The following is a 27,897-nucleotide window of genomic DNA, read 5'->3' on the forward strand; positions in this document are numbered from 1 at the left end:
TTTACTATGTAGTGAAATCCCTGGCTGGCCTGAAACTCCCTTGCACACCAAGCTGGCCTCAAACTCACAGGGATCTGCCTGCCTCTCTCTCCCAAGTGTTGGGATTAATGGCATGTGCCACCACACCCAGTAAGGCATTATTATTATACCCAAAGTTTTACTTTATTCTGAGATTAAGGTCTTTATACAATATAGAGTATTTTTTAAGCTTGGTGGTGATGGTGCACACCTTTAATTGCAGCACTCAGGAGGCAGACGCAGGTGAATCTCTGTGAGTTCAATGCCAGCCTGGTTTACAAGGTGAGTTCCAGGACAGCCTGAGCTGTTACACAGAGAAATCTTCTCTCAAAAACAAAACAAAAGAATATGTCTTGAAAACTGTAAGTCAAGATGAGAAGGCAAAATAATGATCACTTCCCATTTTTATTTGGTAGCTAACAACAACAAAAAAGGATTTAGTGAGTTCCAGTACAGTCAGAGCACCATAGTAAGACCTTATCTCAAAACAAAACAAAATGAAACAAGCAAAACAAAAAAAGAATTTGCTGAAAATAGTGTCCTGGAAGCACTCAAGGAAAAATAAGCACCCACCTATTTGAGTACTGAAATTATGATTAGATATAATAAGACTAACTTAAAAAGATTGTAATATATCCAATTGTTCTACAAAACTCTAAATTGTCCAGGTTGTGGTGGCACACCTTTAAACCCAGCACTCAGGAGGCAGAGGCAGGTGGATCTCTGTTAGTTTGAGGCCAGCCTGGTCTACAGAGTAAGTTCCAAAATAGCCAGGGCTACACAGAGAAAAACCCTACCTCAAAACAAACAAACAAAGAAAAACCCTCCAAATTAATCTGTGGAAGACTGGCAATTATGGCCATGAGCTAAATCTAGCCTACTGCTTGTTTTCATAACTAGATTTTTGGCTTTGCAGGGACAGGATGGGTATGCATGCATTTATAAATGTGTGGGGTGGGTGTGCCCATGTAAGCACACATGGAGGTGAGAGGTAAACTTCTGGAGTCTTCCTTCATCACTCTCCACTTAATATCTTGAGACAGGACCTCCCACTGAATTTTGCGCTCACTGTTTCTGCGGGACTGACTGATAGGCCAGGCCTCAGAATTCACCTGTCTCCATGCCCTCCCCCCATGAATGGGCTACCTTTTACATTAATGTCAGGTATCTACACTCAGGTCCTCAAGCTGACACAGCAAGCACCTCACCCATTGAAGCATCTTCCTAGACCTCGTGAATAGTTTTAACAGAACAGTTAGAATCCATTGCTGTTTTAACCATAACAAAAATCAAAACATTACAACAGAGACTGTATGATTCACAAAGCCCAAAACACTTGCCATTTAGCCTTTATAAGAAAATAAAAAGATGTTGGCCTCTGCTCTGGACAAGCAATCTAAGAATACAATAGAGCCCATTGGACTCACCTGCGGTGTTGTCTTTTTATATTGGTCACCACCATCTATCACATCCCTCAGGATTTTCTCCTTGAGAAATTCATATTCTTCTGAACTCAGATGAATAGACTCTAAGGCTCTTCCACAGCTTGAACAATGGCCACTGTAATTGCAACATTTTATAGTAAATAATATCTTAGAAAATAAGGTGTTCTTAAAATTAGTAATTCCAAAGCACAATGAAACAGAAATGTAATACAAACAAACAAATAAAACTTCTGTGATAAGCTGGGCATTGGTGGCACATGCCTTTAATCCCAGCACTCGGGAGGCAGAGGCCAGCCTGGTCTACAGAGCAGTTTCCAGGACAGCCACTAAAACAATACCGAGAAACCCTGTCTCAAAAATCAAAAAACAAACAAACAAACAAACAACCTTCTGTGATCATCTGTGATTATTTTTTGTAAACTAAGGCATTTTATGTGTATGCATGCTTTATACTCTTAGAAGAGTCACAGGGGCTTCCAATACGGCTCAGTGGGTAAAGGCACTTGCAAGCAAGCCTAACAACCTGATTTCAATCCCAGGGACACGCATGGTATGTGTATGTCCACTGAGACCATCGCACAGAATAAAATGAAAATGTAAAGTAGTTTTTTGTCTTTGTTTGCTTAAAGAAAAAGAACCTTGGGGTTTTCTTCCCTGCATGTCTTTGTCTTGTTTCTTCATCGGTCATGATGCCAGCTGAGGCTGTTAATGCTGGACGGGAGCAGAATAGTCTGCTATTTTTTCCCTGTGTTTTAGCTCGTTTAACCTGCCTGCAAGGTTCCCAGCTCTCTAACTGCCAATGTGACGATGCTCCATCACAATCAGAAATGTAAAGGCCTGTGTTCACCATGCTCTCCAGCACTGCCAATGCTCCTGAGAGCATCAGCCTAGATAATCACACACACACCTTATGGTGACAGGGAAAATCAGCAGGAAGAGCTAGAGGCAACGTTTAAAGTAATTCCTAAGACACAACTCGGTCGGCAATCCAGGGGCAAACATCCTTAAGGTTTAACACAAATTCACAGTATCAATGAGAAAAACATTGTGAGCACTCCAAAATCTCTATCTACATGCCTGTAAATCCCAACACATGGAAGGTTGATTTGATTTTTTTTTTTTTTTTTTTTTTTTTTTTGGTGTCAGGGTTTCTCTGTGGCTTTGGAAGCTGTTCTGGAACTAGCTGGTCTCAAAGAGATTTGCCTGCCTCTGCATCCCAAGTGCTGGGATTAAAGGCGTGCGCCACCAATGCCCAACACATGGAAGGTTAAGGCGGCAGCAGGATTACTGTACGTTTGAATCCAGCCTGGGCTACAAATCAAGACTCTCAAAACAGGGCTGGAGAGATGGCTCAGAGGTTAAGAGCACTGACTGTTCTTCCAGAGGTCCTGAGTTCAATTCCCAGCAACCATATGGTGGCTCACAACCATCTACAATTCAATCTGGTGTATATGTAATAAATAAATCTTTAAAAAAAAAAAAGACTCTCAAAACAACAACAGAGATGCTTTTTCCCCCCTCAGGAACTTTAATTATAAATTCTCGATTATATAAGATGTTCTTAAATATTTTTTTTAATTACTAGAAGCTCGTCCCCACCATGAAGACTTATTTTTAATTACGTGTGTGTGTATGTGTATGAGAGAGAGAGAGAGAGAGAGAGAGTGTGTGTGTGTGTGTGTGTGTGTGTGTGTGTGTCACAGGCTCAGATAGATGCCTGAAGAGGGCAGAAGGTCCCTGGACCCAGAACCCAGGCAGTTGTGATCCACCAGATGTTGGTGCTGGGAACTGAACCAGAGCCTATGGAAGAGCAGGAAGAGCTCTTAACCACTGGGCCATCTCTCCAGCCCTTCTTATTTTTAAGCTAACACCAACAGAACTTATTATATCCGAAACAAACAAATTGAATACAAATAATGGTCTTTACCTTTTCTGGACTGTAGTGAATTGTCCTTTCCATTGTTTTCCTGGAATACTACAAAAAATTATAAAATCAGATTATCAGAAAGTTAAAAATTCCTACTGAACCTAAAGACAGACCGTCACCATATTTAGACATTCTGTAAAGAAGAGCTCTGAGAAGCTCAGAATACTTCCTTAGGATGGCTTTCACAATGGCTGCTAGGCTGTGGTTGGGGTTAAGGACCAGACAGCATTCTACAAGATCTACAGTATCCCTTTGGTTCACCTCCTAACATAACCTCCTCTTCTTCAAGGCTTATCTAAGGGTTGGGCATGATGGCGCATGCCTTTATTTCTAGCACTGGGGGGGGGGCAGAGGCAAGCAGATCTCTGTGAGTTCAAGACCAGCCTGGTCTACACAAAGAGCTCACAGATAGCCAGGGATACTATTTTGTTGTTGTTTTGTCTGAGACAAAACAACAACAAAAACTCATGTCTAAACCTACATTCACTAGAAGTATACAAAAAGTATCAATAATATTTAAATTATACTCTGCTCTAACTGTCTTCATAAAGCTGCTAGACATGGAGTCTGCTTGGAGTAATTTCTCTTATCTCTTGTATTTCTGCTACCTCATAGACCACTGTCAGGAACGGCATTCCTAATTGGGTTGAGAATGGCATCTCAATAGATATTATGCCAGAAATATACGTGGTTTTAGTGTAATTGGAGCCATCCAAAAATGTTATTGATTTATTCTCTCAATCGCCAAACCCTTTTCTCTTATATAAACCCCCATTGCTTCCTATTGATTCTTGATCCTATTGCCTTCTTTCCTTCACCAGTTAATTCAGTACCTCGGGACCTCTCACCCAAATCTAAAACTACATTCAAACAAACATCCCTATTTTCAATCTTAATTCCTCTCCCATCAGTTCTTCTCACTTTTTTTGATACTTGTTTTTCTAAAACTCTACTCCAAAACCTGTGTTCTTGAAAACAGAGTTTCACACTCTCAACCCTCTTCCTTGGACACTCAATAAATTTGTTAAGAACATTAGACATAATTTCTACCTAGAAATTCTGTAAACATGATACATAATAAAAAGAGAAAAGAGAAGGAACGAGGTTTTAGGAAATGACCTGAAATAAACTAATGGTGAAGAAACGAGAGTAAAAGATGGAAGCAATAAAAAGCTGTGCAATCGATAACACGAGTCAAAGCAAAGGAGAGCTTGGGAGAACAGCCAGACAAGGAATCACAGGAAATAAATTAGAGGGATGGGTTTCCATTGAGGGCCTGAGTATCAGGCTGGATCAGGAAACCCTTCCACTCTAATCATTCTCAGTGATTAAACACAGAGATCACAGGACAGCTCTAAGCACATTATTTCCATCACTACTTTTGAAAATATGAATTTGACTATTGGGTAAAGTGTTTGCTGTACAAGCAAGACCTGAGTTTGGATCCCTGGAGCCCCTGAACAAGCCTGGCACGGCAGCCTGTACCTGTAACCTGTATCTTTAATATGGGAGTGGAGACAGGCAGACCTCAGGTCTTACTAATCAATCAGTCTAGACAAAATGCTAAACTCTAGGCCAGGTGGTGGTGGCACACACCTTTAATCCCAGCACTTGGAAGGCAGGTGGACTTCTGTGAGTTCAAGGTCAGCCTGGTCTACAGAGGGAGTTCCAGGACAGGTCCCAAAGCTACACAAAAAACCTTGTCTTGAAAAACCAAAAGAAACAAAATACTAAGCTCTAGGAAAAGACAGTCTTAAAAGTAATGTGGACTTTGATAAAAGATACCCAAAGTCAAACTTTGTTCTTCACACCTTCAAGTATGCAAACTTAAACCCATTATTCGTTTTAGATGTCTCAGAAAATAAAGGTTCATTCTAAAAGAAATCTCTTATATAAAAACAAAAGGTGCTGTATAAATTCCTTTTATGTGACCAATAGAGACTAAAACAATTATTCCTACAATTTTCTTAAGACGATTATTTTGGGGGCTGAAGCTATGGTTTCATGTTCTTCCAGAGGACCTGGGTTCAGTTCCCAGCACCCACATGGCAGCTCACAACTGTCTGTAACTCCAGTTCCAGGGGATTCAACACCGTAACATAAAATAAAGTTAAATAAGTTAATAAATAATTTTTCAAAAAGCACAATCTGAATAAAATGAGTCTCGGCAGTTAATAAACAACACAAAAAAGGGTCCACTTTTAAAATACAGATACTAAGATAAAACACATATACAAAATCAAAATTACCTTTCAAACCATGTTTTTATACTGTGTGCCAATGCCTCTCCAGGATAGAGCTGATTATTCCTTAGATAAGCAAGAATGTCCAGTAGTTTGTTGGAATAGTGATCATCATTTATGTTTTTGCCAAAATCAAAGAAGGCCTTTAAAGTTTCCAACAGAGGAGTGAGATTATGACCTATCAGCTCCTGATACAAACTCCAAGCCAAGCTCACATCTTGATGAAAGAGGGCTCCCCGTATACAGTCATCATAGTTCTTTTTAGAAGGGATCATGACCTTCTTAATGTCTTCTAACAGCAGCAAGGCCTCTCTCCATCTGTCCGAGTGCATCAATCCCCGGATGAGAATGCTGTTAGCCCCAGATTCTAAACACTTGTACTTGGCTTTCAAGATTTCATAGACATCAATAACTTCTGAGGTCTCCTTATGAGAAACACAGAGATACAAATACTTGACGAGTAAATTATACCCTACAATGCCATTGTTCTTTGCTGCTACCCATGCCAGGAGAGACTTAGCTACATCTATAGAACTATGGTTGTGCAACATCTGTGAAATGACCCTATCTTCAAAACTGCCCTTCCCGTTGAACTCTGCTTGAAGTTGATCCCATGCTTCAGAGGTCAAGGGTGTAGTTGGAAGTTCAATAGTGCCTCTCACACTTGGCATGGCATGATCTCTCTGCTGCTCAGGGCTGCTATTTAAGTATGACCTCTTCTTGGCTGCTCCAGCAGCAAAATAATGATCAGAAGAAACCTGCCTATTGTTGTCATCTTCTTTCTTGAGTGTTCTAGTCTTGGCAACCAGCAGATTCATCGTTTTGCTATTTGCAGGGGACGTGGTTTTAACAGAAAACCACCTGTGTTGGTTCCTGGTAACCGTGAGAAAGAAAGTGACAGGAGAGGTCGCAGGGCCCAGCTCAAAGTAAGGGATGTTCGTCCAGAGTTTCCGAACGCTCCGAAAACCTGACAAATGGGTCATTCTGCAGTGAGCTGAATGAGAGTTAAAAACAGAAAAGCTCCACTCTGCGATGGAAAAATGAAGAGACTGGAAGCTGACGATAGCTGAAGCACAATTCTGGAAAAGGAGACTTTTTGTTTCTCCCTTACAAACACACCAAGATTACGCTGCAGGCGTGATTTAATGGCAAGGAAAGCTCACAGTCCTCTACATTAAACAGTGGTCCTGGGATCTCCGACACCAGTAGCAATCCCTACCCCCAGAAAGACGGAATGGAAATCGTGAGGTGCCCGTTACATTCCAATTTTCGAATCTGAGGAAAAAGCACAAAAAGGACGTCCTAGTTTTAGACTCTTGTGAATCACAAAGGTCCTGAAGAAGGGCAAGATACTAGGGAAACTAGAACAGGGAAATAAAGTAATAACCTTAACCAGGAACCACCAACCACAACCCCATCGGCAGCAAGAAAAAAACAGTCTAGGGTCCCTTGCTCTTTACGCTTTCTCCAGACCCTAAAACGCCTGAGAGAAGAGGGATGGGGGGGGGCGCAGCATAAACACCACAGGGAAGGATGTGAATCCAGAAAGAGCTTAGACTTAACTGTTCGGAGGGCAGACAAACGAAGTTCACTTCATTCAACAACTCACCACGCCACGCATGCTTAAAAGTAACGATAAACTAGGCGAAAACTACAATACCCACAAGGCACCGCGCTGAATGACCCGCCAGTGCCTGAATGGCTTGATTGCAGGCGTTCTGTCGAGCCTGACGAAGATAAACAGAAAAAGAAAGGTAATCCTGAAGGTTTTAGTATCTAAGAGGGCTGGAGACGGCCACGGAAGCTTCTATTACACCTCGGAGACTGTTCAGGCTTCCAGAGTGACAACAAAATGTGACGAAAGTGCTATTCTCAAGTCGGAAAAGCCAATGGAGTCCTGCATCCTGTGATGCGCACGCGCCAAAGGCCCACGGCCAAACACTCGGGTATCTTGCTGGCCTTTAAGACCAGGTTTGGTGAGCTGGGATACTCCCTTAAGAAGAATACAATTTTCATCTATTTTTTGTCTGCTTTTTCGCCCCTGCTAGCGTGATCTCCGGAATAGATACAGCATTCGGGTTTTGCCTCTGTAACCAGGGCTTCCGCCCGTGTCCAAGATGGCGCCCGTGCATCCTTCCTGGCTTCCTCCCGCCCTGGTGGTGTCTGACGTCGGAGCTGGCAGTGGGTGGAGCGGTTAACAACCCGCAAATGTAGGGTCCCCTGAGCCAGAGTCAGACATGGACTGGAAAGACGTGCTCCGCCGGCGTTTGGCGTCGCCCAACACGGATCCAAAGAGTGAGTTCAGGAGGGACCGCCCGCCAGATAGCCCGCCCGGGGCCAGAAGTGGCGGAGGGGATGATGGGGAGGAGGAGGAAGTGCGGGTGACACTTGCCGCGTCTGGTAAACTTAGTCTGACAAAGGAGTCTGAGCGGAGTGTGCTGGCCCAAACTTCCCTGGTAAATGCCCTACAAGGAACCAAAAGCGGAACCGCGGCACCCGTTTGCCTCGATCTTAGGCTTATGAGAACCTTGGTTCCCTTCGATCTCACCAAGACCTGTAATTCATTCTTACAGCTTCCCACCCGCCTTGAGTCGGGATGTTGTCATGAAGCCCAGGCCAGTCTTGACTTACTGACCCTCTCTGCCTCCGTTTCCCGAGTGCCTTTTAGCTCTCGCTTTTCACTGAGCCCTCCATTTTTCAATTTCATTAATCCGTTTTACATTGTTCGCCCCCCGATCCTTCACACTTGCTTGTCAGTCAGTCTGGTTAAATTCTTCCAGTTCAGCACCAGCCCCCGGGCCGCTGAAGTGGGCTAAAGAAAAACAGCGCCGGGCTAGAGAGATGTCTCAGCCATTAAAGGCTGGATTCACAACCAAAACCTGCCCCTAGAAAAGAACAGTCTGTACTACTACTTGAGCCCTCCAATCACTCACTAGATTACATTCCTTTTCATATATTCAGTGGCTTCTCCTCAATTTTATCCTCTCTCACATACATTATCAACTCTCGCTTTTCTCCTCGATCACTTCCATTACCACTAACAAACATGTTGTAATCGGCTGCCTGGATGTAAGTATACCATGTCTATGTGGTGCCTGCTGAATGAAAATGAGGCCATGGCCTCTCCTAGTTACTGTTGAGGAGAGGGTTTTATTGTAGATATGAGGGAGAGTTTGTCCAGAGGCATCTGGAAGGCTCTCGACTGAATATGGCCTGCAGAATAGACGGGGCCACGGGAGGGGAGAGAGAGGAAGAGGTAGAGAGAAAAGAAACAGGGGTAAGCAGAGCAAGAGTGCATAGCCAAAACGGGTGAGTTGTATAGGACTGGAAGCTGGAGGAAGGGAAACCCAGCCCCTTGGCTGGAGACCTTTAGGGTGGAGGCAGTTGAGACGTGCTGGGCGGGGCCACGGGTACTGACTAGGTAAGGGGGGGGGCAACTGTCCAGCATCAACCTTGAAATGTTAATGTTCTTTGAGACCTAACACATGCAGAGGCCAAAAGAGGGCATTGCATCCCCGAAACAGGTGTTAAACATGGTTATGAGCTGCCATGAGGGTCCTGGGGAGCAAACCAAGCCCTCTACAAGAGCAGAAACCTACTTTTTACTGCTCTTAAACCTGCTGAGTCGTCTCTCCAGCTCCCCACCAATGTCTGCTACATTTCTCTTCACTCTCACTGGGAATACCACTACTGTACCATGTGTGTATAGTGAGTTATCTAGATTGTGTGGACAGAATTAATTAGAGCTCTTACTCAAGGCTGTTGCCATCAGTGTAGCAGACCCTATCCATGCGCTAAATCTCTTTTGCCTACACAAGGATGACTTCTTAAGGATGGCCCTTCTCCTGTATCGTCAGGCTTTCTTAATCATTTTCAGTAGCAAATACACATGCTGGCACTGTTCCCACTTAAGAAAATCTCAGAAGCCGGGCAGAGGAGGCACACACCTTTAGTCCCAGCACTCGGGAGGCAGAGATGGGAAGATCTCTTGAGGCCAGCCCAGTCTACAGAGTGAGTTCCAGGATAGCCAGAGCTATGTAGAGAGACCCTGTTTCAAAAAACAAAAGAAAAAAGAAAAGAGACTTTTTCAGGATAGGTACATGCTTGTAGATTTCCATCACTCCAGAGACAAAGCGGGAAATTGCAAGTTCACTGCTACACTGGTCTATAAATAGTGAGTTCTAAGCCAGCCAGGGATACAAATCACACCTGGTCTCAAAAAAAAAAGTAAAGAAAAAAACAAAACAAACAAAAACAACTTTCTTTTATGCCTTATTTTTGTTTATGGTTAAAACTGTACTTTTTTCTTATTTCTACTTGTGAAAAATCATTAGTGATCTCTTGATGGCGCTAAATTCATTGGTCCTTTTTTTTAAGAGTAAAACTTTTTTAATTTATTTATTTTACGTACATTGGTGTAAAGGTTTCTGATTCCCTGCAACTAGATTCGTAGACATTTGTTAGTGGCCGTGTGGATACTGGGTCCTCTGGAAGAGAAGCCAGTGCTCTTAACCAGCGAGCCATCCCTCCAGCCCCTCATTGGTCCTTTTCAGCTCCCATTTTATTTGCAAAATTTTGCCGTTTTCAGCCAGGCGTTGGTGGCACACGTCTTTAATCCCAGCACCCAGGAGGCAGAGGCAGGTGGATCTCTGTGAGTTTAAGACCAGCCTGGTCTACAGAGCGAGTTCCAGGACAGCCTCCAAAAAACAATACAGAGAAACCTTGTTTCAAAAAATTTGCAGTTTTCTCCAATAATACCAAGCCATACTAAAGAAACTGTTCAAAGTTACAAGTTAATGTGACAGGTACAAGAAATGCTATGAAAAAGGCTGAAGGATCCCTAGCGTTATCTTTGGAAGAAAATCAAACAGAACAATAGTTTTGAGAAACTAGATGGTAGAATTGAAGAGCCCAGTGAGGCTGCAGTGCAGCTGTGGCCCCGGGGTTCTGAATGATCAGAGAGCATCTGGAAGTGTACTAGAGCTTACGCTTTCAGAAGAGAGCTAGCAGGGATCCGCGGTTTAGCTGGGGTCACTCTCATCTGTAATCCCAGCACTTGGGAAGCTATCACAAGCTTGAGGTCAGCCTGAGAGACAGAGTGAGACCCTGTTTAAAGAGAAGAAGAAGAAGAGGAAGAAGCAGCAACCGCAGCAGCTTGGGAACCTGGGGGTGTAACTCAGGGTAGAGTGCTTGCAGAGTGTGCACACTACCTAGGATTTGAACCTCGGTAAATACTGTCTCCTAGACGTTTATCCTAAATAAAGAAAAGTGGCTCAATGAGAAAGTCCCCTGTCAGCAGCAGGCAGGCTGGAGGGCAATAGAGCACTGAGTTTTGAGCCGCAGACTGCTTTGTTCTTTCCTTAAAGGGGAACTGTGGTCGTGAGGCTGAAATTGCGAGGTCAGGGTCTGTGCCTGTTTTACTCCCTCTCCCCAGTGTTCAGTACAGGACCCTGTGCGGTAGGTGATCGGGTGTTTGCGTTCCTGTTTCTGGTACTGAGAATTGAGCCCAGGGCTCTGTATATGCTACCTAAGCACTCTGCTCTGAGCTACGCTCCTAGCCCTAGCAAATACTTCTGATAGGATGAATGGATACACTTGAAAGGTTTTTAAATGAGACAGAGACTTGAAGAGGCAAGCTTCAATGCCAAATACAAGTATAGGGAACACTCTAAGTCTCCATTGTACTGGACAGTTTAGTGTTTGATGTAAGGGAGGCTATTTCAATGGAAGGCAGTATTTCAAGTTAATACATTTGGTGTCTACACAGTTTTGAAGACCTCTTTGCCACCACAGATATTTTAACTGAACTTTAATGTAGAGACTATCCTGAGTAAAAATAATATTTGATGTTTTGCTTTTCTTACCTTAGTTTTTTTTCTGTGTTGTTACTAGAGAAAAAAAGTGAACAAGAATTAAAAGATGAAGAAATGGATTTATTTACCAAATATTACTCAGAATGGAAAGGAGGTAGAAAAAATACAAATGAATTCTATAAGGCCATTCCCCGGTTTTATTACAGGGTAAGTGTTGTCTGAGTGGATGTTTCTGAGTCTACAAATGAAATGTAATTTCAAAAGTGGGATCCAGAGCATGCGTTATACATTTTTGTTGTTGTTGTGTTGTTTTTTGTTTTGTTTTGCTTTTTGAGACAGCGTTTCTCTGGGTAGCCCTGGCCGTCCTGGAACTAGCTGTGCAGACCAGGCTGGTCTTGAACTCACAGAGATCTGCCTGCCTCTACATCCTAAATGCTGGTATTAAAGGCATGCACTACCACAGCCCTTCTTTTTTTTTTTTTTTTTTTTTTTTTTTTTTGGTTTTTCGAGACAGGGTTTTCTCTGTGGCTTTGGAGGCTGTCCTGGAACTCGCTTGATAGTCCAGGCTGGTCTCGAACTCACAGAGATCCGCCTGCCTCTGCCTCCCGAGTGCTGGGATTAAAGGTGTGCGCCACCAACGCCCGGCTACCACCGCCCTTCTTAAAGCATATATTTTTAAAATAGAGGATTACATTGAACATTTTGTATATTTTATTACAGTTGATTTATCACTATGATAAAATACTTTGAATCCATTAAAATCTTGTACCAATAAGTTGGTACAAGAAAGCAAAGTTGTCACTTCCTTTTTTGAGCCATAGGCTCTTGTGATTTTTATTATAGATATTAATAGTGAGTATGCTACTTAGTGATGTAGTCTCAGCAGGCATGCTGACTTTACCCAGAGTGCTAAGCTAGTCCTGTTTAGTTTGGCATTGACACACGGTGACTTTCCAGTGTGCTTTTAGTTGCCAGCCGAAGATGAAGTCTTACTGCAGAAATTAAGAGAGGAATCTAGAGCCGTCTTTCTACAGAGGAAAAGCAGAGAACTCTTAGATAATGAAGAATTACAGGTAAGAGTGGAGTCAAGTGGCTTTAGCTGTTACCCATTTTTTTCTTGTACTTGAGTCATGTAGAAGTTGGTTATGTCTTTGAATTATCAATGCAGAGTAGTATTCCATAGGCTTCTGGAGCAGGGTGTGTACCTGTGTACCAGAATCCGCTGCTGAACTTGCATGGTCTGATTTCCAAGGATAGGGCTCCTGAGGTTTTGTTTCTTTTTTTTTTTTTTGTTTTTTTGAGGCAGGGTTTCTGAGGTTTTGTTTCTTAAGTTCCCACATATCCTAATAAATTGTCAAGGTTTGGAAAACACTACAGTGTCGTCCTCTGCCAAAGTTCAAATCCTGGCTCCCTGCCATTGTGTGACTTTAGGCAATGAACTTGATACCTTTTATGCTTTAGTTGTCACATGTAAAGTAGAGATAGCTGCTTACATCAGATAGTTATGGGGATTAGAAGCAGTATATTTTGAAAGCATAAAACTAATAGGCACCACTCTACATAGAGGGATACTCTCTCAGCCTAGACACACGGGGGGAGGGCCCAGGCCCTGTTCCAAATGATATGACAGACTTTGAAGATCCCCCATGGAAGGCCTCACCCTCCCTGGGGAGTAGAAAGGAGATGGGACGGGGCTGGAGGGGGGCAGGGGAGGAGAGGGGGGAGAGGGAACTGGGATTGACATGTAAAACAAGCTTGTTTCTAACTTCAATTTTTAAAAAGGGGGGAAGAAAAAAAAACTTTAGTAGGCACAATAAATGTCTGTTATTTTTATTAGTAGTAATCAAAATAATGAGACATAAATTCATTTTAACTTTATTAGACAGAAATGATGCATTTCCATTCTTAAATCTGCTGTTAACTTATAACATCTTCATTTCCCTAATTTTCTTAAGAACTTATGGTTTTTGCTGGATAAACACCAGATACCACCTATGATTGGAGAGGAGGCAATGATCAATTATGAGAATTTTTTGAAGGTTGGTGAAAAGGCTGGACCAAAATGCAAGTAAGAATAATGTGATTTAAAGAGGATGTGCTATGTCAGACATTTCTATTGCCTCAAATGCCAATGAAGTTGAAGTCAGTGGTATGACATTTGACTTACTGTGATGAAATTAGAGTCAAGAAACAATTGGAGACTGGGGAGATGGCTTAGTCTGTTGGATTCCCAGCAGCTGTGTAAGAGCTGGGTGCAGCAGCATATGCATGCAACCCCCAGTGTTGGTAGAACAGAGGTGGACAGATGTGTGAAGTTCACTGGCCAGCCAGCTAGTCAGTCAGTGAGCTCCAGGTTCAGGAAGAGAATCTGTCTCAAAAAAATAGGGTGGAGAGCATTGAAGGAGATACCCACCATTCACTCTCTGGCTTCTACATGCACCCACCCGCATGCACATGTGCACACAGCCACACAAACATGTACTATACCACACATACAAAAGTATTGGTGTGGAGTTCAGAGAAATAACACAAAGCTGAGTATGTGGCACCTATTTGTAAGCCCACCACATGAGACGTTGATGCAGGAGGAGAATCACAAGTTCAGGGTCAGCCTGGGTTCCATAGTGAGTTCCTGTCTCAGACGAAAGAGAGAAAGAGGATACATTGGGCATGGTGGTACACTCCAGTACTCTGGAGACTGAAGCATTCATCTTAATGATATGTAATAAACCAGCAAGGGGGAAAAATGATGCTATGAAGTTATTAAGAAAAATCATACTACTGAGTATGGTGGCATACACCCTTAATCCCAGCACTCCATGGACAGAAGCAGGTGAATGTGACTTTGAAGCCAGCCTGGTCTACAGAGTGAATGCCAGGACAGCCAGGGCTGTTACACAGAGAAATCCTGTCTCAAAAAACAAAACAAAACAAAAAACAACAACAGTAAAAAACAAAAGGAACTCTGGGAGAGGGGGTGTTTTCTCACTCATCCGAACAATCTCATATCCACCTGTAGTTTTTCTTCTAGGTGCTTTGGGTTTATTTCCTTCTCAATATAACCTCCTTCAGAATGACTGATGTTGTTTATTCAGTGCTGTGGTGTCTCCTTTGGAAGCCCTGTTACGGTCTTGTGCCTGTGAGCGGGTGGGATGGCACAGTGAGAGCTGTTGGATCTGCTGTGTCCAGATTCATGTAGGCATCCAGCAGCATTTGTTCCATTACCACCTTTATACACAGAAACAGGAGCTGGATGCCACTCCCATTCCATTACCCATCATTCCTGTGGTGTGGTGGATCATGTGACCGATGTCTCTATCCAGCATCCCTACTGGTTTTCCTCCTGCAACTTGGGAGCACTCTGCATCCTGCACCTGAGGCAGCTCTGCAGAGGGGCCTGCCCCTTACCATGGCTAGGCTAAGGGGCCCATCACAATAGGCAGCTGAGCCCAGGCTTCAGTAGGTGAGGGCATGCAGGGACCTGGGTCATTCATTCTTTGAAGAAATATGGGGAGTCTCTTACGTTGATTATTAATTGTATGAATTTATGTTGTTTGCTAATTCTTATAGATGTCATTTTTTACTTCTGAGTGACCATTTTAATTTTTATTTCCTTTTTTAGGCAATTTTTTACTGCAAAAGTCTTTGCCAAACTCCTTCATACAGATTCATATGGGAGAATTTCCATCATGCAGTTCTTTAACTATGTCATGCGAAAAGGTGATTTGTTGTGTGTGTGTTTGAACTTTTTATCTGGGAATCAAGCAGGCACTGGTCTGCACTTATTTATCCTGTGAGACATGCTCTTTCCCTATACTGTTATGGTTCTGCTGTGCACTGTACAGAGGTAGGGTTATCTGTATTATTTTTTAAATTTTTCTATTTTTATTTTATGTATATTGGTGTTTTACCTGCATGTATGTCTGCGTGAGCGTGTCAGATCATGGAGTTACAAACAGTTATTAGCTGCCATATGGGTGCTGGGAATTGAACCTGGGTCCTTTGGAAGAACAGACAGTGCTCTTAACCACTGAGCCATCTCTCCAGTCCCCTGAAGTCATTATTTTAAACAAAAGCCTTGTGTATCCTAAGTATGGTAGCAAAGTAGGAATATCAAAAGCTGTTACTTTTTTCTGGGTCACATGTACTATCCCCAAATGGCCTTTCTCAGTCAGCTTTGTCCTGTTGTCAGTGTCCTCACTATGACTTCACTCTTAGCAGAACAAGAGTTTTAATGGGTGATTTGAAATAATTTCAATTTACTGGTAATTTTGTTTCACTAATATATGTGTCTGAAAGGATTAGTCTCAAACGCACACTTGTATTCTTGGTGTCAAGAAGCCTTTATTAAAACATTTTGGGTTGTTATGAATCTTCTTGGTACTATATGGTCTGTGGAATCTTACTGTGTCCCATTGCTAACTAATAGATGTGGCTGCAGTAATTAACCTCAGGAGGATACAAGCTTCATGCAGACACAATGTTGTGCTGGCTCTCCCTGTGGGGCGGAGCACTGGGTTTAAAGGTGGAAAGCAGTGTCCCCAAGGGCATCAGTTTTACTGTAGTAATCCTGGCAGAATTGTTGAAATCTGCTATCTCATGGCTTTTTTCTTTTGGTTTAAATGGCTTGGGGGCGTGGGTCACTGGTTACTTAACGCATGTGAAAGTAGCTTTATGGAGTTCCAGAATTAGCCTGCACTTCTAGTCTAGCATCTTACTTTTTTATCGTGTACGTGTCAAAGAACAGATCTTAGTATTTACATGTAATTTTCTTGTTTATTGTCAGTTTGGCTGCATCAGACAAGAATAGGACTCAGTTTATATGATGTTGCTGGGCAAGGGTACCTTCGGGAATCAGTGAGTATTGATCTAAATTTAGTAAACATTATAAATACCAAAATATTAACATTATCACTAAGTGAGTTGTAGCCTGATTTTACCTCTGTAAACATGTTAAATTTTGTATATATTGACCACATAAATTGATCTATAGGTTCTTTTTTTTTTCTAGCCTTTTAATAATATCTTTTGATCTTTTTAAAAGGAAAATGAAGCTGAGCATCATAGCACATACTTCTAATTCAAGCACTGTAGAGGCTGAGGCAGGGGGATTGTTGGGAGTTCAGAGGTAGCTGAAGCTCCATATATAGTTCCAGGCCAGCCTGAGCTGTATAACAAAACATCATCAATAAATAGAACTTATCTAAACAGGTTTAAAAATGATTGACAAGAGTGGGGTGTGGTGCCACATACCTGTAATCCTAGCTTAGGAGGCCAGGATACAAGGACCACTTGGCCAAGCTGGTTAAGACTATGTAGTGAGACTTTTACCCATAGGTTTAGAGGGACCTGAAGAGTTACCAAGAGGATATTTATTTTCTATAGGTATTTGTGTAATTAGGCCTGGTTATGAACGGGATTAAAACCTCATGGCCCAAATGGCTATGCTACTTAGGTATTTTTGGCAGTTATCTAAGTTGTGTAGCTGTATTTCTTTTGGGTTTATATTTTATTCTCCAATATGGAGTCGTCTTTTAGAGCTTAAGGGAGAAGGCCTGTTGGGCATAAATATCAATAAGCTAATGAGTTAATTATCCAGATCATCATTTTGTCCCTCCCAGGGGCAGAGCATAGTTCTTGTCCTTTAAGATCCAGACCAACACTGCGGGAAGGGACTCTTACCTCTGCCTGTCTCTGTAGAAGTGGAAGCCAGTGTGTCTAGAGCAAAAGCTAGAGTAGCAGAAGTCAGAGAAGTAGATAGTGGCCATATCTGTGAGCCGTTTAGACTACAGTCAAGAGCTCAGGGTTTATTCTGAGACTCAAAAGAAGCCAGGGAATGTTCCAGTGAGTTGTCAGAGTATGGTTTGGTTTTTTGTTTGGTTTGGTTTTGTCTTTGTTTGTGTGTGAGTATGTGGAGATCTGAGAACAACTTGCAGGAGTTGGTTCTTTATCATGTGGGACCTGGGAATTGAGTCCAGGTCATCAGGCCTGGCTGTAAGCGCCTTTGCCAACTAAACCGCCTTGCCTGTCCCATGGTTTCTAGATTGAAAGATTGCTCTGGATGTATTATGGAAGATTATCAGAGCACAGGATGGAGACATAAGGGACGACTGTCTATTGTAGTCATGCGAGGGAGAAGTGATAGTGGACAAGATGAATGGTGACCATGGAAACAAAGCTGGGCATGATAGCTCCCACTTGCTAAGCTCAGGACTTAAGAGGCTGAGGCAGGAAATACTTAGTGGGACCTTATCTCACCACCACCCTAACAATACCCCAAAAGCTAAAAATAGATCTCATTTAGTACACATTTTAGGCATCCTATCTTCACCTCTCCCACCACCACCCTCCCCCAAAAAAAGGAAAGAGAAAGAAATCACACACCTTGCTGCTAGACTGAATTGTGGTATAGGGAATGGGACACTGGTAAAGGAAATAAATGTAGAAACCAAAGTTGGGAGAAAGGATATGAAGGCCTGCTTCTGACACCAGGTTTGAGGTGCCTGTTCCTTTATGAACTGAGATATCTCTGATCTATCAGGCATGTTATACTTAGAATGGTTAGAGTAAAAAATAAAGTTGTTAAAGTAGATATAAAACGACATGGGAGACTTATATTTCTTCATTTAGATTTTGTAAGACAAAGTCTCACTTTGCAGTCCTAGTCCTTGTAGCTGGACTGGCCTGAAACTTTCAGTGATCCTGCCTCTGTCTTCCAAATATTGGGACTATAGGTGTATGCCAGAGAGTTTTAAACATACTGAATTGGTGTCCTAATGTTGTTTCTTTTGCTGTAATAAAATCCTCCAGCCAAAGCAATCTTAAGGGGAAAAGGATTTATTTGGCTTACAATTCCAGCTTCTAGTCTGCCATAGAGAGGAAGTCAAGGCAAGATATTTAACCAACATTTTGTTTTGTTTCCAGGACCTAGAAAACTACATACTGGAACTTATCCCTACTTTGCCACAATTAGATGGGTTAGAAAAATCCTTTTACTCCTTTTATGTTTGTACAGCAGTTAGGAAGTTCTTCTTCTTTTTGGACCCTCTAAGAACAGGTAAAAAAAAAATGTGTGTGTGTGTAATTTAAATATTGGGATATTATTTATTGCATACCACCTCACTATTAGACAAGTCTCTACCATTTCCCATTGTTTTCTAATGTCAGCGACATAATGTGACAAATCTCAGAAGAGTGGTTGAGTGTAAAGACAGCCACAATGCTTTGCTTTCTACAAAGATCTTTCAGAGTATTCTCACACTGACTATAACCAGCTATGTGATGGTGGGATGTCACCTACTACCTCGGTGTTCTTTTGCTGTGAAGAGACACCATGACCACACAACTCTTATGAAGGAAGACATTTAATCAGGGCTGGCTTACAGTTAGAGTTAGTCCACTGTCATCATGGCGGGCAGCATGGCAGCAGGCAGGCAGACATGCTGCTGGAGAGGAGCTGAGAGTTCTACATTGGATCCACAGGCAGCAGGAAGAGAGAGACACTGACCCTGACTTGAGCATTTGAAACCTCAAAGCCCACCCTCCATGACACACTTCCTCCAACAAGGCCATACCTCCTAATCCTTGTCAAATAGCATCATTTCCTAATGACCAAGCATTCAAATATGTGAGCCTAAGGGGACCTTTCCTCTTCAGACTACCACACCTACCCTCTTAAGAATTTCTGTCGGGGCTGAAGAGATGGCTCAGCGGTTAAGAGCACTGACTGTTCTTCCGGAGGTCCTGAGTTCAATTCCCGGCAACCACCTTGAATGAGATCTGGTGCCCTCTGCTGGCATGCAGAAGATTATATACATAATAAATAAATAAAATATTAAAAAAAAGAATTTCTGTCACACTAGGCATGCAGATCTCTGTGAGTTTGAGATCTCATCTACATAGTCAGCTCCAGGACAGCCAGAACTACGAGTGGAACCCTGTCTCAAAAGGAAAAAAAGTTTCCTTCATCCCTCAAAGTGTGACCTGGGTGACCAGTCACTGTCACTTCTTCCAATTCTAAGGAGCCACACAATTACATGATTTGCTATCTGTGATGTATGACATACTGGATAATTATTCTCTCTTGAAAAACTTGTGTTTGAGAGTCATTTAACTATAATGTATTCTTTTTCTTTCTTAACTGGTGGCCAGATTTTTAAAGCTAGAAATCCCCCCCTTTTTTTTTTCCTGTGAGCTATACCCTTTTAATAATCAGTAGGCAGAGTCTCACTGTATAGCCCAGGCTGGCCTTGAGCTCACAAAGATCTGCTTGCCCCACCTCCTAGTGGCTGTGATTATAGAAGTGCATCGCTACATCTGGCAAAAGGAAAGCTGGAATGAGGGGCTTTGATGACACTGATGATACCCGTGCTAGAAATCATCTTTTAGAAGTATGAGCCTTAGCCTTCAGCAGCAGAGCGGCCTCTCCAGCCCCACCCCCTTATTACCAGTATTGTCCCCTTTCCCTAAATATGGCATAACCTTTTGCAGATTCTGATAGCATAATTTTAGTAGTTAGCTTCTTGTAGTTGGAGGCATGAGGTCTGCCTGGTATGCAGGGCAAGTTCAAGACAGCCAGGACTACACAGAGAAACTCTGTCTCTTTTTGTTGTTTGGAGTTTTGTTGTTGTTGGGGTTTTTTTGTTTTTGTTTTTTTGTTTGTTTGTATTTTGGTTTTTTGAGACAGGGTTTCTCTGTATTGTTTTGGAGGCTTTCCTGGAACTCGCTCTGTAGAGCGGGCTGGCCTGAACTCACAGAGATCCACCTGCCTCTGCCTCCCAAGTGCTGGGATTAAAGGTGTGGGCCACCAGTGCCTGGCTCGTTTGGAGTGTTTTTACTTTGCTTTTGGGTATGTGTTTTTTTTTTCAATGTTTCAATTTGTAACAAAATAATGAACCTAAAAGCTAGATGTTTATCATATCAATTATATGATTGCTTTTGTAAAATAACACCTTTAAAAAAATTGTTCTGTGGCAGGTTGGGTGGCGCATGCCTTTGATCCCAGCACTCAGAAGCAGAGGTTAGTGGTGGATCTCTGTGTGGTTGAGACTTACAGAGATTTCCAGGATAGGCTCAAAGATACAGAGAAACCCTGTCTTGAAAAACAAAACAAACAAAAAAGTTCTTAAAATAAAATTGATTGTGTTTCACTATATTTTTTAAAGGGAAGATCAAAATTCAAGATATTTTAGCATGCAGCTTCCTAGATGACTTATTGGAGGTAAATATTTATTAAACTACTTAATTTTGTCACATGATAGTTGCTATTTTCTAACTGTATTTCTGTGTTTCTTTAGCTAAGGGATGAGGAATTGTCCAAAGAGAGTCAAGAAACAAATTGGTTTTCTGCTCCTTCTGCCCTGCGGGTATATGGTAGGATCCCATTACTAAAGTTCCATTACTCATTCCCCATGGGGTTTAGAGGCCTGTTTTATACACAGGCTGTTTACCCTAAGACCAGAATGTTCTCCCCAGTTAAGGTTAGTACTCTAGGTTACTAAGATGCACTTCTTACTTTACTTTGAACTTTGTGCAACTCTTCATAGTTTTCTAAGCTTTGTTTTCAATAGAACAGTATAATCTGATTCATTGTCATTGGCTCAGAACAACAGCTGTTGTTTTCTTTTGTGATAAAATGCTGTTGTCAGGATGCACACAGAGGGGTATTGGGGAACAATTTGGATTTATTGGATTTCATTAGTTTCCTACATTATCGTTTTGGATGGTCTCCTGACTCAGATAGGATCCATTATCTCTGACTTAAGTTGAAAGCATTTTTGTGTTTCCTGTGGACCCACCAGAAACCTAACTAGTTGCAAACTAAAAACAGAAATGTGTGAAATAGCCCAAGGATCACAAGTTTCATACTGGGCTTTTTGTGTGGATTTAGCTTACTGGTTGTTCTAATCAAGATTTGAAGGGTAACCAACTATTACCTCTAAGCCACTACCTTTATTGCCATGTAATTAGCTTCATTTCAGAATCAGACTGTTAGGTAATAAAATAACATTTTGTGTCCAGCCTTTGTGGTTAAATAGAGAATACTTTGGTCCTGAGTATGTTCCTATTATCTTTTTCCAAGGTCAGTATTTGAATCTTGATAAAGATCACAACGGCATGCTCAGTAAGGAAGAACTCTCCCGTTATGGAACAGCAACCATGACCAATGTCTTCTTAGACCGGGTTTTTCAGGAGTGTCTCACTTACGATGGAGAAATGGTATTGAAATCTGCTTTTAAATTTTACAAATCTAAGCTCCTACAGTTTCCATAAACGATTTTCTCCCCCCTCTCCCCTTTGTATTTTGAGACAGGGTTTCTCTGTGTAACAGTCCTGCCTGTTCTGGAACTAATTCTGTGGACCAGGCTGGCCTTGAACTCTCCTAAGTGCTGGGGGTTGGGTGTGAAGCTGCCATAGCCAGCTAACTCGGAATCATATTGATTACTGTGTCTGCATTAGTAGCTGAGGATAACTAGTATGCAGTTGTCCTTTTCCCTCTCAAAATACATGGAAGTCTAATTACACTTAATTTTAGAACTTAGATCTTAGATTATACAGATTATAAAGGTGTTATAGAGGGGTAGAGATTTTGTTAAATATTTCCCTTAATGTTTTCAAGACACTTGAGAAAGAAAATTCTTTTTTAATGGGTGGTGGGAGACCAGATCTCACTATGTGGCCCTTGCTAGCCTTTAACTCACTAAGTAGACCAGTCTAATCTCAAACTTGCCTCTGCCTCCCTGGTGCTGTGATTAAAGGCATACACCACCATATCTAACAAGAAAGCTTTTTTTAAAAAAATTAATAATAAGATCTCACTCTGTAGCCCTCACTGACTTGGAACTCAAGAGATCTCCCTGTCTTTGCCCTCCAAGTACTGAACTTAAAGAGGTGGACCACCATGCCGAGCTTGGAGAAGAAAAATTCTAAAGAGCATTTTAAAAATAGCTACTCTTGCTATTAAAAACATGTGGAAGCCAAGCATGGCGGTGCAAGCCCGTAATTCCAACACTTGGAAGATGGAGGCGGGAGGATCGTCAGTCTAAAGTCACCCTGTTTTTAAAAGCAAATGACAACAAAAGGCCACAGAATAAGAGTGTTAGAGGACTAGGGAAGGTGATACGCATCTGTCATCCTGGAACTTGGGGAATGGAGCAGCAGAACTTTGTTTAAGTCAGCATGGACTATAGACTATAGAGCACCAATTCTCAACCTGCCGGTCATTGACCCCAGTGACCAGCAGAAAACACAGATTGATTCATAACAGCAAAGTTACAGTTACGAAATGAAAATAGTTTTATGGTGGGGTCACCACAGCATGAGGAGTTGTGTTAAAGGGTTGCAGCATTAGGAAGGTTGAGAACCACTGGTGTAGAACATCTGAAAACAGAGAAACATAGTAAGGACATGATTTCCAAACCAAGGAGGCTTAAAAAATAATGGTACAGTGAGCTCTTACATTGTATTATGCCACTGTAATGCAAGCCCTACTCTTGGCCAACAGTAAAGGACAAGACTGCCACAGGCTTACATAAACTGATACCTTCTGTTGAATAGTAAGAATCAGAGGCCTAATGGGTGGAGTTAAGCCATGATGAAGTTCCAGCTACTTTGCTGCTTTTTGATTTTTTTTTTTTTTTTGGTGTTTTGTTTTGTTTTTGAGACAGGGTTTCCTCTGGGTAGCCTAGAACTTGCTTTTTTTTTATTTGTTTTGTTTTGTTTTTTGTTTTTGAAGACAGGGTTTTTCTGTGACTTTGGAGCCTGTCCTGGAACTCGCTCTTGTAGACCAGGCTGGTCTTGAACTCACAGAGATCCACCTGCCTCTGCTTCCTGAGTGCTGGGGCTAAAGGCATGCGCCACCACCGCCCGGCACAGAGAACATTTTCAGTCATATCTTACAAAATCTTCGTGAATGTGAATTTCTTTTCCAAGTATTCTTTTTATAATGTAAGTATTCTGCCAGGCATGGTGACTCACATCATGTAAGTTCCTTGAGTCTGAAGCCAGCCTGAACCACACAGTGAGTTCCAGGACAGCCTAGGGTAGGAAAGCAATTGTTTCAATGAGCAAAATGAATAAAAAAATACAAACAAGTAACTTCAAGTCCCCCTTTCAAGATGCAGACATTCTGCTCCTGTTTCTAGCTTCCGTTTGTATTTTTAAATTTTTTCTGCCATTATGTGCTCAAGTTTACATTCCTGTGTATATTAGATGTACATCTTCAGGTGTCATCCTTAGGAATGCTGAGACAGGATCTCTTGTTGGCCTGGAGGCTCTAGTTAGGTTAGGATGCTGGTCTCCACCTCTTCAGCATCAGGACTCCAAATGCACGCCACCATCCCAGGCATCTTACGTGGGTCCTCGCGCTTGTGAGGGTAACACTTTACCACGGGCCACCTCCCCATTCTATAGGAAATCATCTGATTCCTTTCTTCTTTTGTTTTGGAGAAACTTGTAGGCCCATGCTGGCCTTAACTCAAATCCTCCTGCTTCAGCTTTCAGAGCTGTGGATGACAGGCACGCCACAAGCTCAGACCTGACTCTGTAGACTGGTTCCAGAATCCATTTTGGGTACCATGTGTTCTGGTGTACTTGCATCATCTTTAGGCTACTTGTAATCCCTAATACAGTATAAATGCTGACTAGTTGTTCTGTGTCGTTTAAGTACTACTGACAGGGAAGTTGGGTACAAATTAAACCTTTTACCCAAATATTTTCAGCCCACGGGTGATTGAATCCACAGAAATGGAACCCAAAGACATGAATGAGTGGGTTCTGAATAGCAATTTAAATAGACTGATGTTCATTCTAGAGAAAATAAAAAATTCAGAAAAACTACACTGAATGAAGACAAACCTAATAGCATTGTAAAATAATCACTGTCTTGACAATTTTATAATATTGAAGAATTTTATAATATGGAAGAAAATTATACTTTAACTAAGCAAATGTCTCAAAGAAAATGAGCTGGGTCTCTCAGAACTGTCCTAGATTAGTGCCTATTACAATTCCTAGGAACCAACACTAAATGCACAAATGGATTTATTTCATATTTTAAAAACTAGTTAAATTTGCCATCTATGGTTATAAAATACCTTCATCTTGGCAGCTTCTCACTTCAAATTCCATGGCAGACTGTGAATGTTTTCTCTTCTTCAGGACTATAAGACCTACCTGGACTTTGTTCTCGCCCTAGAAAATAGAAAGGAGCCTGCGGCTCTGCAGTACATTTTCAAACTGCTGGACATTGAGAACAAAGGCTATCTGAATGTCTTTTCCCTCAATTATTTCTTTAGGGTAAGTATGTAAAGGAGCATTGTACCCTAAGATATGGTAAAGTATTTGGTTTAAACTACTTATTGACAGTTTTACCTAATGATTTTAAATTTAAAAGGATTACTATAAAAGATTTAAAATGGAAGTTAAGTATGTAAATGGAGCAGTCAGAAAGATGGTGACGCTTAGACTTACAGACAGTGTGACACTGCCCAGGACCTGGGGAGATAAGGGGGGTGGGGATTATAGACTTAGGTTTTTATTTAAGGATTTATTTCCATTAAATACAGGCCATACAAGAGCTAATGAAAATCCATGGACAGGATCCTGTATCATTTCAAGATGTCAAGGTTTGTTTTTTATTTCCTTACATAACATCAGATAATATAACCATAATACTGATAATGTTATCTCCAACTTTATATGAAAGTAATTTATGAACTATGAGGCACTGTTGCAAATCAGTTTTTTGCTGTTACTTGTTGGGAACTGATTCTTAAATCATCAAAAATAGAGACAAATTTGAATTTAGTGAATGACATAGCTGATAATTTCACTGTAAGTCTTGTGTTCTCGTGAAAACATTCATTTTATCTGAAAAGTGTCAGTTAGCTTGCATCCTTTTGCAGTCCTTTTTACTGTATACTCCACATTCACCTGGAGGACTGTTCAGATCCAAGCCCTTTTTTTAGTATGCTACCTCGAGCCCACGTGCTTTTATCTATTAGATTTAAAGAAACATCCTTTTTTTAGTATGAAAACTATCATTACTCGGGGCTGGGCTGGAAAGATGGCACAGTGGGTAAAAACACCAGAGCCCTGCATTTTGTTCCTGACACTCAGGCAGGGTGATGCTGGCAGCTCACAACCATCTGTACTCCAGCTCCAGGGATCTGGTGCCCTCCTCTGACCTCTGCAGGTACTGGCATACATGTAGAATTCACACACACAGATACACAAATACAGATCTAGAAAACCACTTAGGAAGAAACACTCAGTAGGATCTTTTTGGTTTTAGTTGAGTAGTAACATAATAAAATACCCCCAACCAATTTTGACCTGCTGTTTCCAACCTGGGCCGATTCACCCCTCCTTAAGCAACTTGGTGGTCCTCCGCTCCATATTGATGCTGAACTTAGTGCAGACACCCGATCGGCGTAGCACACTGAAGCCCAGAACTCCTGGACTCAAGCCTCACAAGTAGCTGGGACTACAGGCGTAAGCCACTGCGCCTGGTCAATTTTAACCAAGAATAAGCTTGAAGGACCATTCTGATATAACACAAATGGGGCAAATTTCAAACTTTCTAACATGAATGTAAGAACCAGCACATCAATCTTCCACCAGTCTGGAAAAAGAATGCAGTTGAAAAGTTTCTATTTTATGAACTTGAGTTACTCTATACATTTTTTTAAATGTAAGTGCTTATAATGCTAGCTACTAAATGTTCTTTTTTTTAAAGATTTATTTGTGTATTATGTATACAGTGTTTGCCTACATGCTTGCAGGCCATTTCAGATGGTTATGAGCCACCATGGAAGAGCAGTCAGTGCTCTTAACCTCTGAGCTATCTCTCCAGCCCACTACTAAATGTTCTTGAGTGATTTCACTACACAGGATTAGAAAACGCCATGCAGTGGTGGCCCATGTCTTTAATCCCAGCACTTGGGAGGCAAAGGCAGGCTGATCTCTGTGAGTTCAAGGCCAGCCTGGTCTACAGAGTGAGTTCCAGAACAATCAGGTCTATTATACAGAGAAAACCTTTCTCAAAAAACAACAACAAGAAATTAGAAAACACAGGTTATTTATTACCTTGCAAATATTTATACTGTATACTTCATAACATAGAAGAGGTTCTTCCATGAATCTAGTTAAGTCTTGGCACAGTTTTGTTATTTTGCATGGCTAATTCTTTAATATGGAGTTCCATTCCTCCCATATTGGGACTAGGGTAAAAGGTGTTGTTATTATTAGAAATGAAGGTTTTTCACTATCTATGAACTACTTGAATTTTTATTACATGGCTGAGCTCTTACTTAAAAGGTATGGCAACATAAGTTAGTAGCAGAGTGTTTGCCTGGCGAGAAACATCTTGGGTGCCTGATTCCAAGCACTGGGAATGAAAGAGAAGGTTATGCCCAGACTTTGCCCCACCACTAGAAGGCAATGAAAAGTGTAACAGTTAATTGCATTCAAAGAATACTGTATTACATAGCTCTGCCATTAATTAGCTATGAGCTTGGATTAAACTCTGAGCCCATTTTCTTCATCTATAAAATGAGAGAAACTTATCATATAGCTAAGGAGTCACCCAAGAAAATTCTGTGGCTAAGAAAATGGTTATCAAGTGGAAAAGAAAAAACTGGAATAAAAATTGTACAGTAGTTCAAATGTCCACCCTGAATTTACATCACTGTAACAGAAATTATTCTACCAGCTTTCATTACTACTGTTTTTTCTCATACAGGATGAGATCTTTGACATGGTGAAACCAAAGGATCCTTTGAAAATCTCGCTTCAGGATTTAATCAACAGCAATCAGGGAGACACAGTTACCACCATTCTAATTGATCTGAATGGTTTCTGGACTTACGAGAACAGAGAAGCCCTTGTTGCAAATGACAGTGAGAACTCTGCAGATCTGGATGACACGTGAGCTCTGAGACCAGACTGCTTTCATACAGATGAAGCCTGGGCTCTACATGAAAACCTTTGATGCAGGACCCTTAGAAACATCCTAAATAAAACTCGTCACATGCCTGTACAACACAGCAGATATCTGGCTTACTAGAGTTCTGGTTGCAGTTGGAACAATTTCAAATAGGACCAACTACTTTTTTTAATGAAGTGGTAAGTTCTGGTTCCATTTAGCTCAGGAACAGAAAGTAAGACTTGCTGTAGATAGGTGTTAAGTTTACAGACTATTTCTGGTATTCATATAGGATTACAGCATTTGTTCTTCAAGAATATCAAGGACATTAGACTTTCCCATCAGAGTAGCCACTGCATTTCTGGATTCAAAAGCTTTAGATATGATTCTTTTTTAATTTTTGACACATGGTCTCACTATGTAGCCCTGACTGCTTGGAATTTGCTATGTAGACTAGGTTGGCTTTGAACCTTAAACCCATAGAGAGTCATCCACCTCTACTCCCTAAGTGCTGGGTTTAAAGGTG

At 41.5% G+C, this 27,897-nt stretch overlaps 2 protein-coding genes across 3 annotated transcripts in view; one reads left to right on the top strand and one right to left on the bottom strand.

The window, feature by feature from the left end:
• Positions 1-7,416, bottom strand: part of Prorp (protein only RNase P catalytic subunit) — a 97,288-nt gene extending 89,872 nt beyond the window's left edge. The window contains exons 1-4 of one of the 2 annotated variants that reach the window (XM_021233211.2): positions 7,298-7,416; positions 5,640-6,908; positions 3,391-3,438; positions 1,446-1,578 (exon numbers count right to left, since the gene is read on the bottom strand). In XM_021233211.2, coding sequence (XP_021088870.1) covers positions 1,446-1,578; positions 3,391-3,438; positions 5,640-6,616 — 1,158 coding nt within the window. In that variant the 5' untranslated portion in view covers positions 6,617-6,908; positions 7,298-7,416. The other variant, XM_005080505.4, reaches the window with a different exon arrangement.
• Positions 7,417-7,437: 21 nt separating this feature from the next.
• On the top strand, positions 7,438-27,485 carry Ppp2r3c (protein phosphatase 2 regulatory subunit B''gamma). The gene is made up of 14 exons (XM_021233213.2): positions 7,438-7,579; positions 7,682-7,928; positions 11,526-11,653; positions 12,415-12,519; positions 13,402-13,514; positions 15,069-15,166; positions 16,233-16,303; positions 18,371-18,503; positions 20,611-20,666; positions 20,743-20,818; positions 21,528-21,664; positions 24,605-24,742; positions 25,012-25,071; positions 27,189-27,485. The coding sequence occupies exons 2-14, from the start codon at positions 7,871-7,873 to the stop codon at positions 27,375-27,377; spliced, it is 1,362 nt and encodes a 453-aa protein (XP_021088872.1). The 5' UTR covers positions 7,438-7,579; positions 7,682-7,870; the 3' UTR covers positions 27,378-27,485.
• Positions 27,486-27,897: the final 412 nt, after the last annotated feature.

The sequence above is a fragment of the Mesocricetus auratus genome, unplaced genomic scaffold, assembly GCF_017639785.1.
Source record: "Mesocricetus auratus isolate SY011 unplaced genomic scaffold, BCM_Maur_2.0 Super-Scaffold_15014, whole genome shotgun sequence".
NCBI classification, from domain to species: Eukaryota; Metazoa; Chordata; class Mammalia; order Rodentia; family Cricetidae; genus Mesocricetus; species Mesocricetus auratus.

Coding starts and splice junctions, on each gene's coding strand:
- Ppp2r3c (XM_021233213.2), top strand. CDS start 7,871: ATGGACTGGAAAGACGTGCTCCGCCGGCGTTTGGCGTCGCCCAACACG. Junction 24,743..25,011: donor CCCTCAATTATTTCTTTAGG/GTAAGTATGTAA, acceptor CATTAAATACAG/GCCATACAAGAGCTAATGAA. Junction 25,072..27,188: donor TATCATTTCAAGATGTCAAG/GTTTGTTTTTTA, acceptor TTTCTCATACAG/GATGAGATCTTTGACATGGT.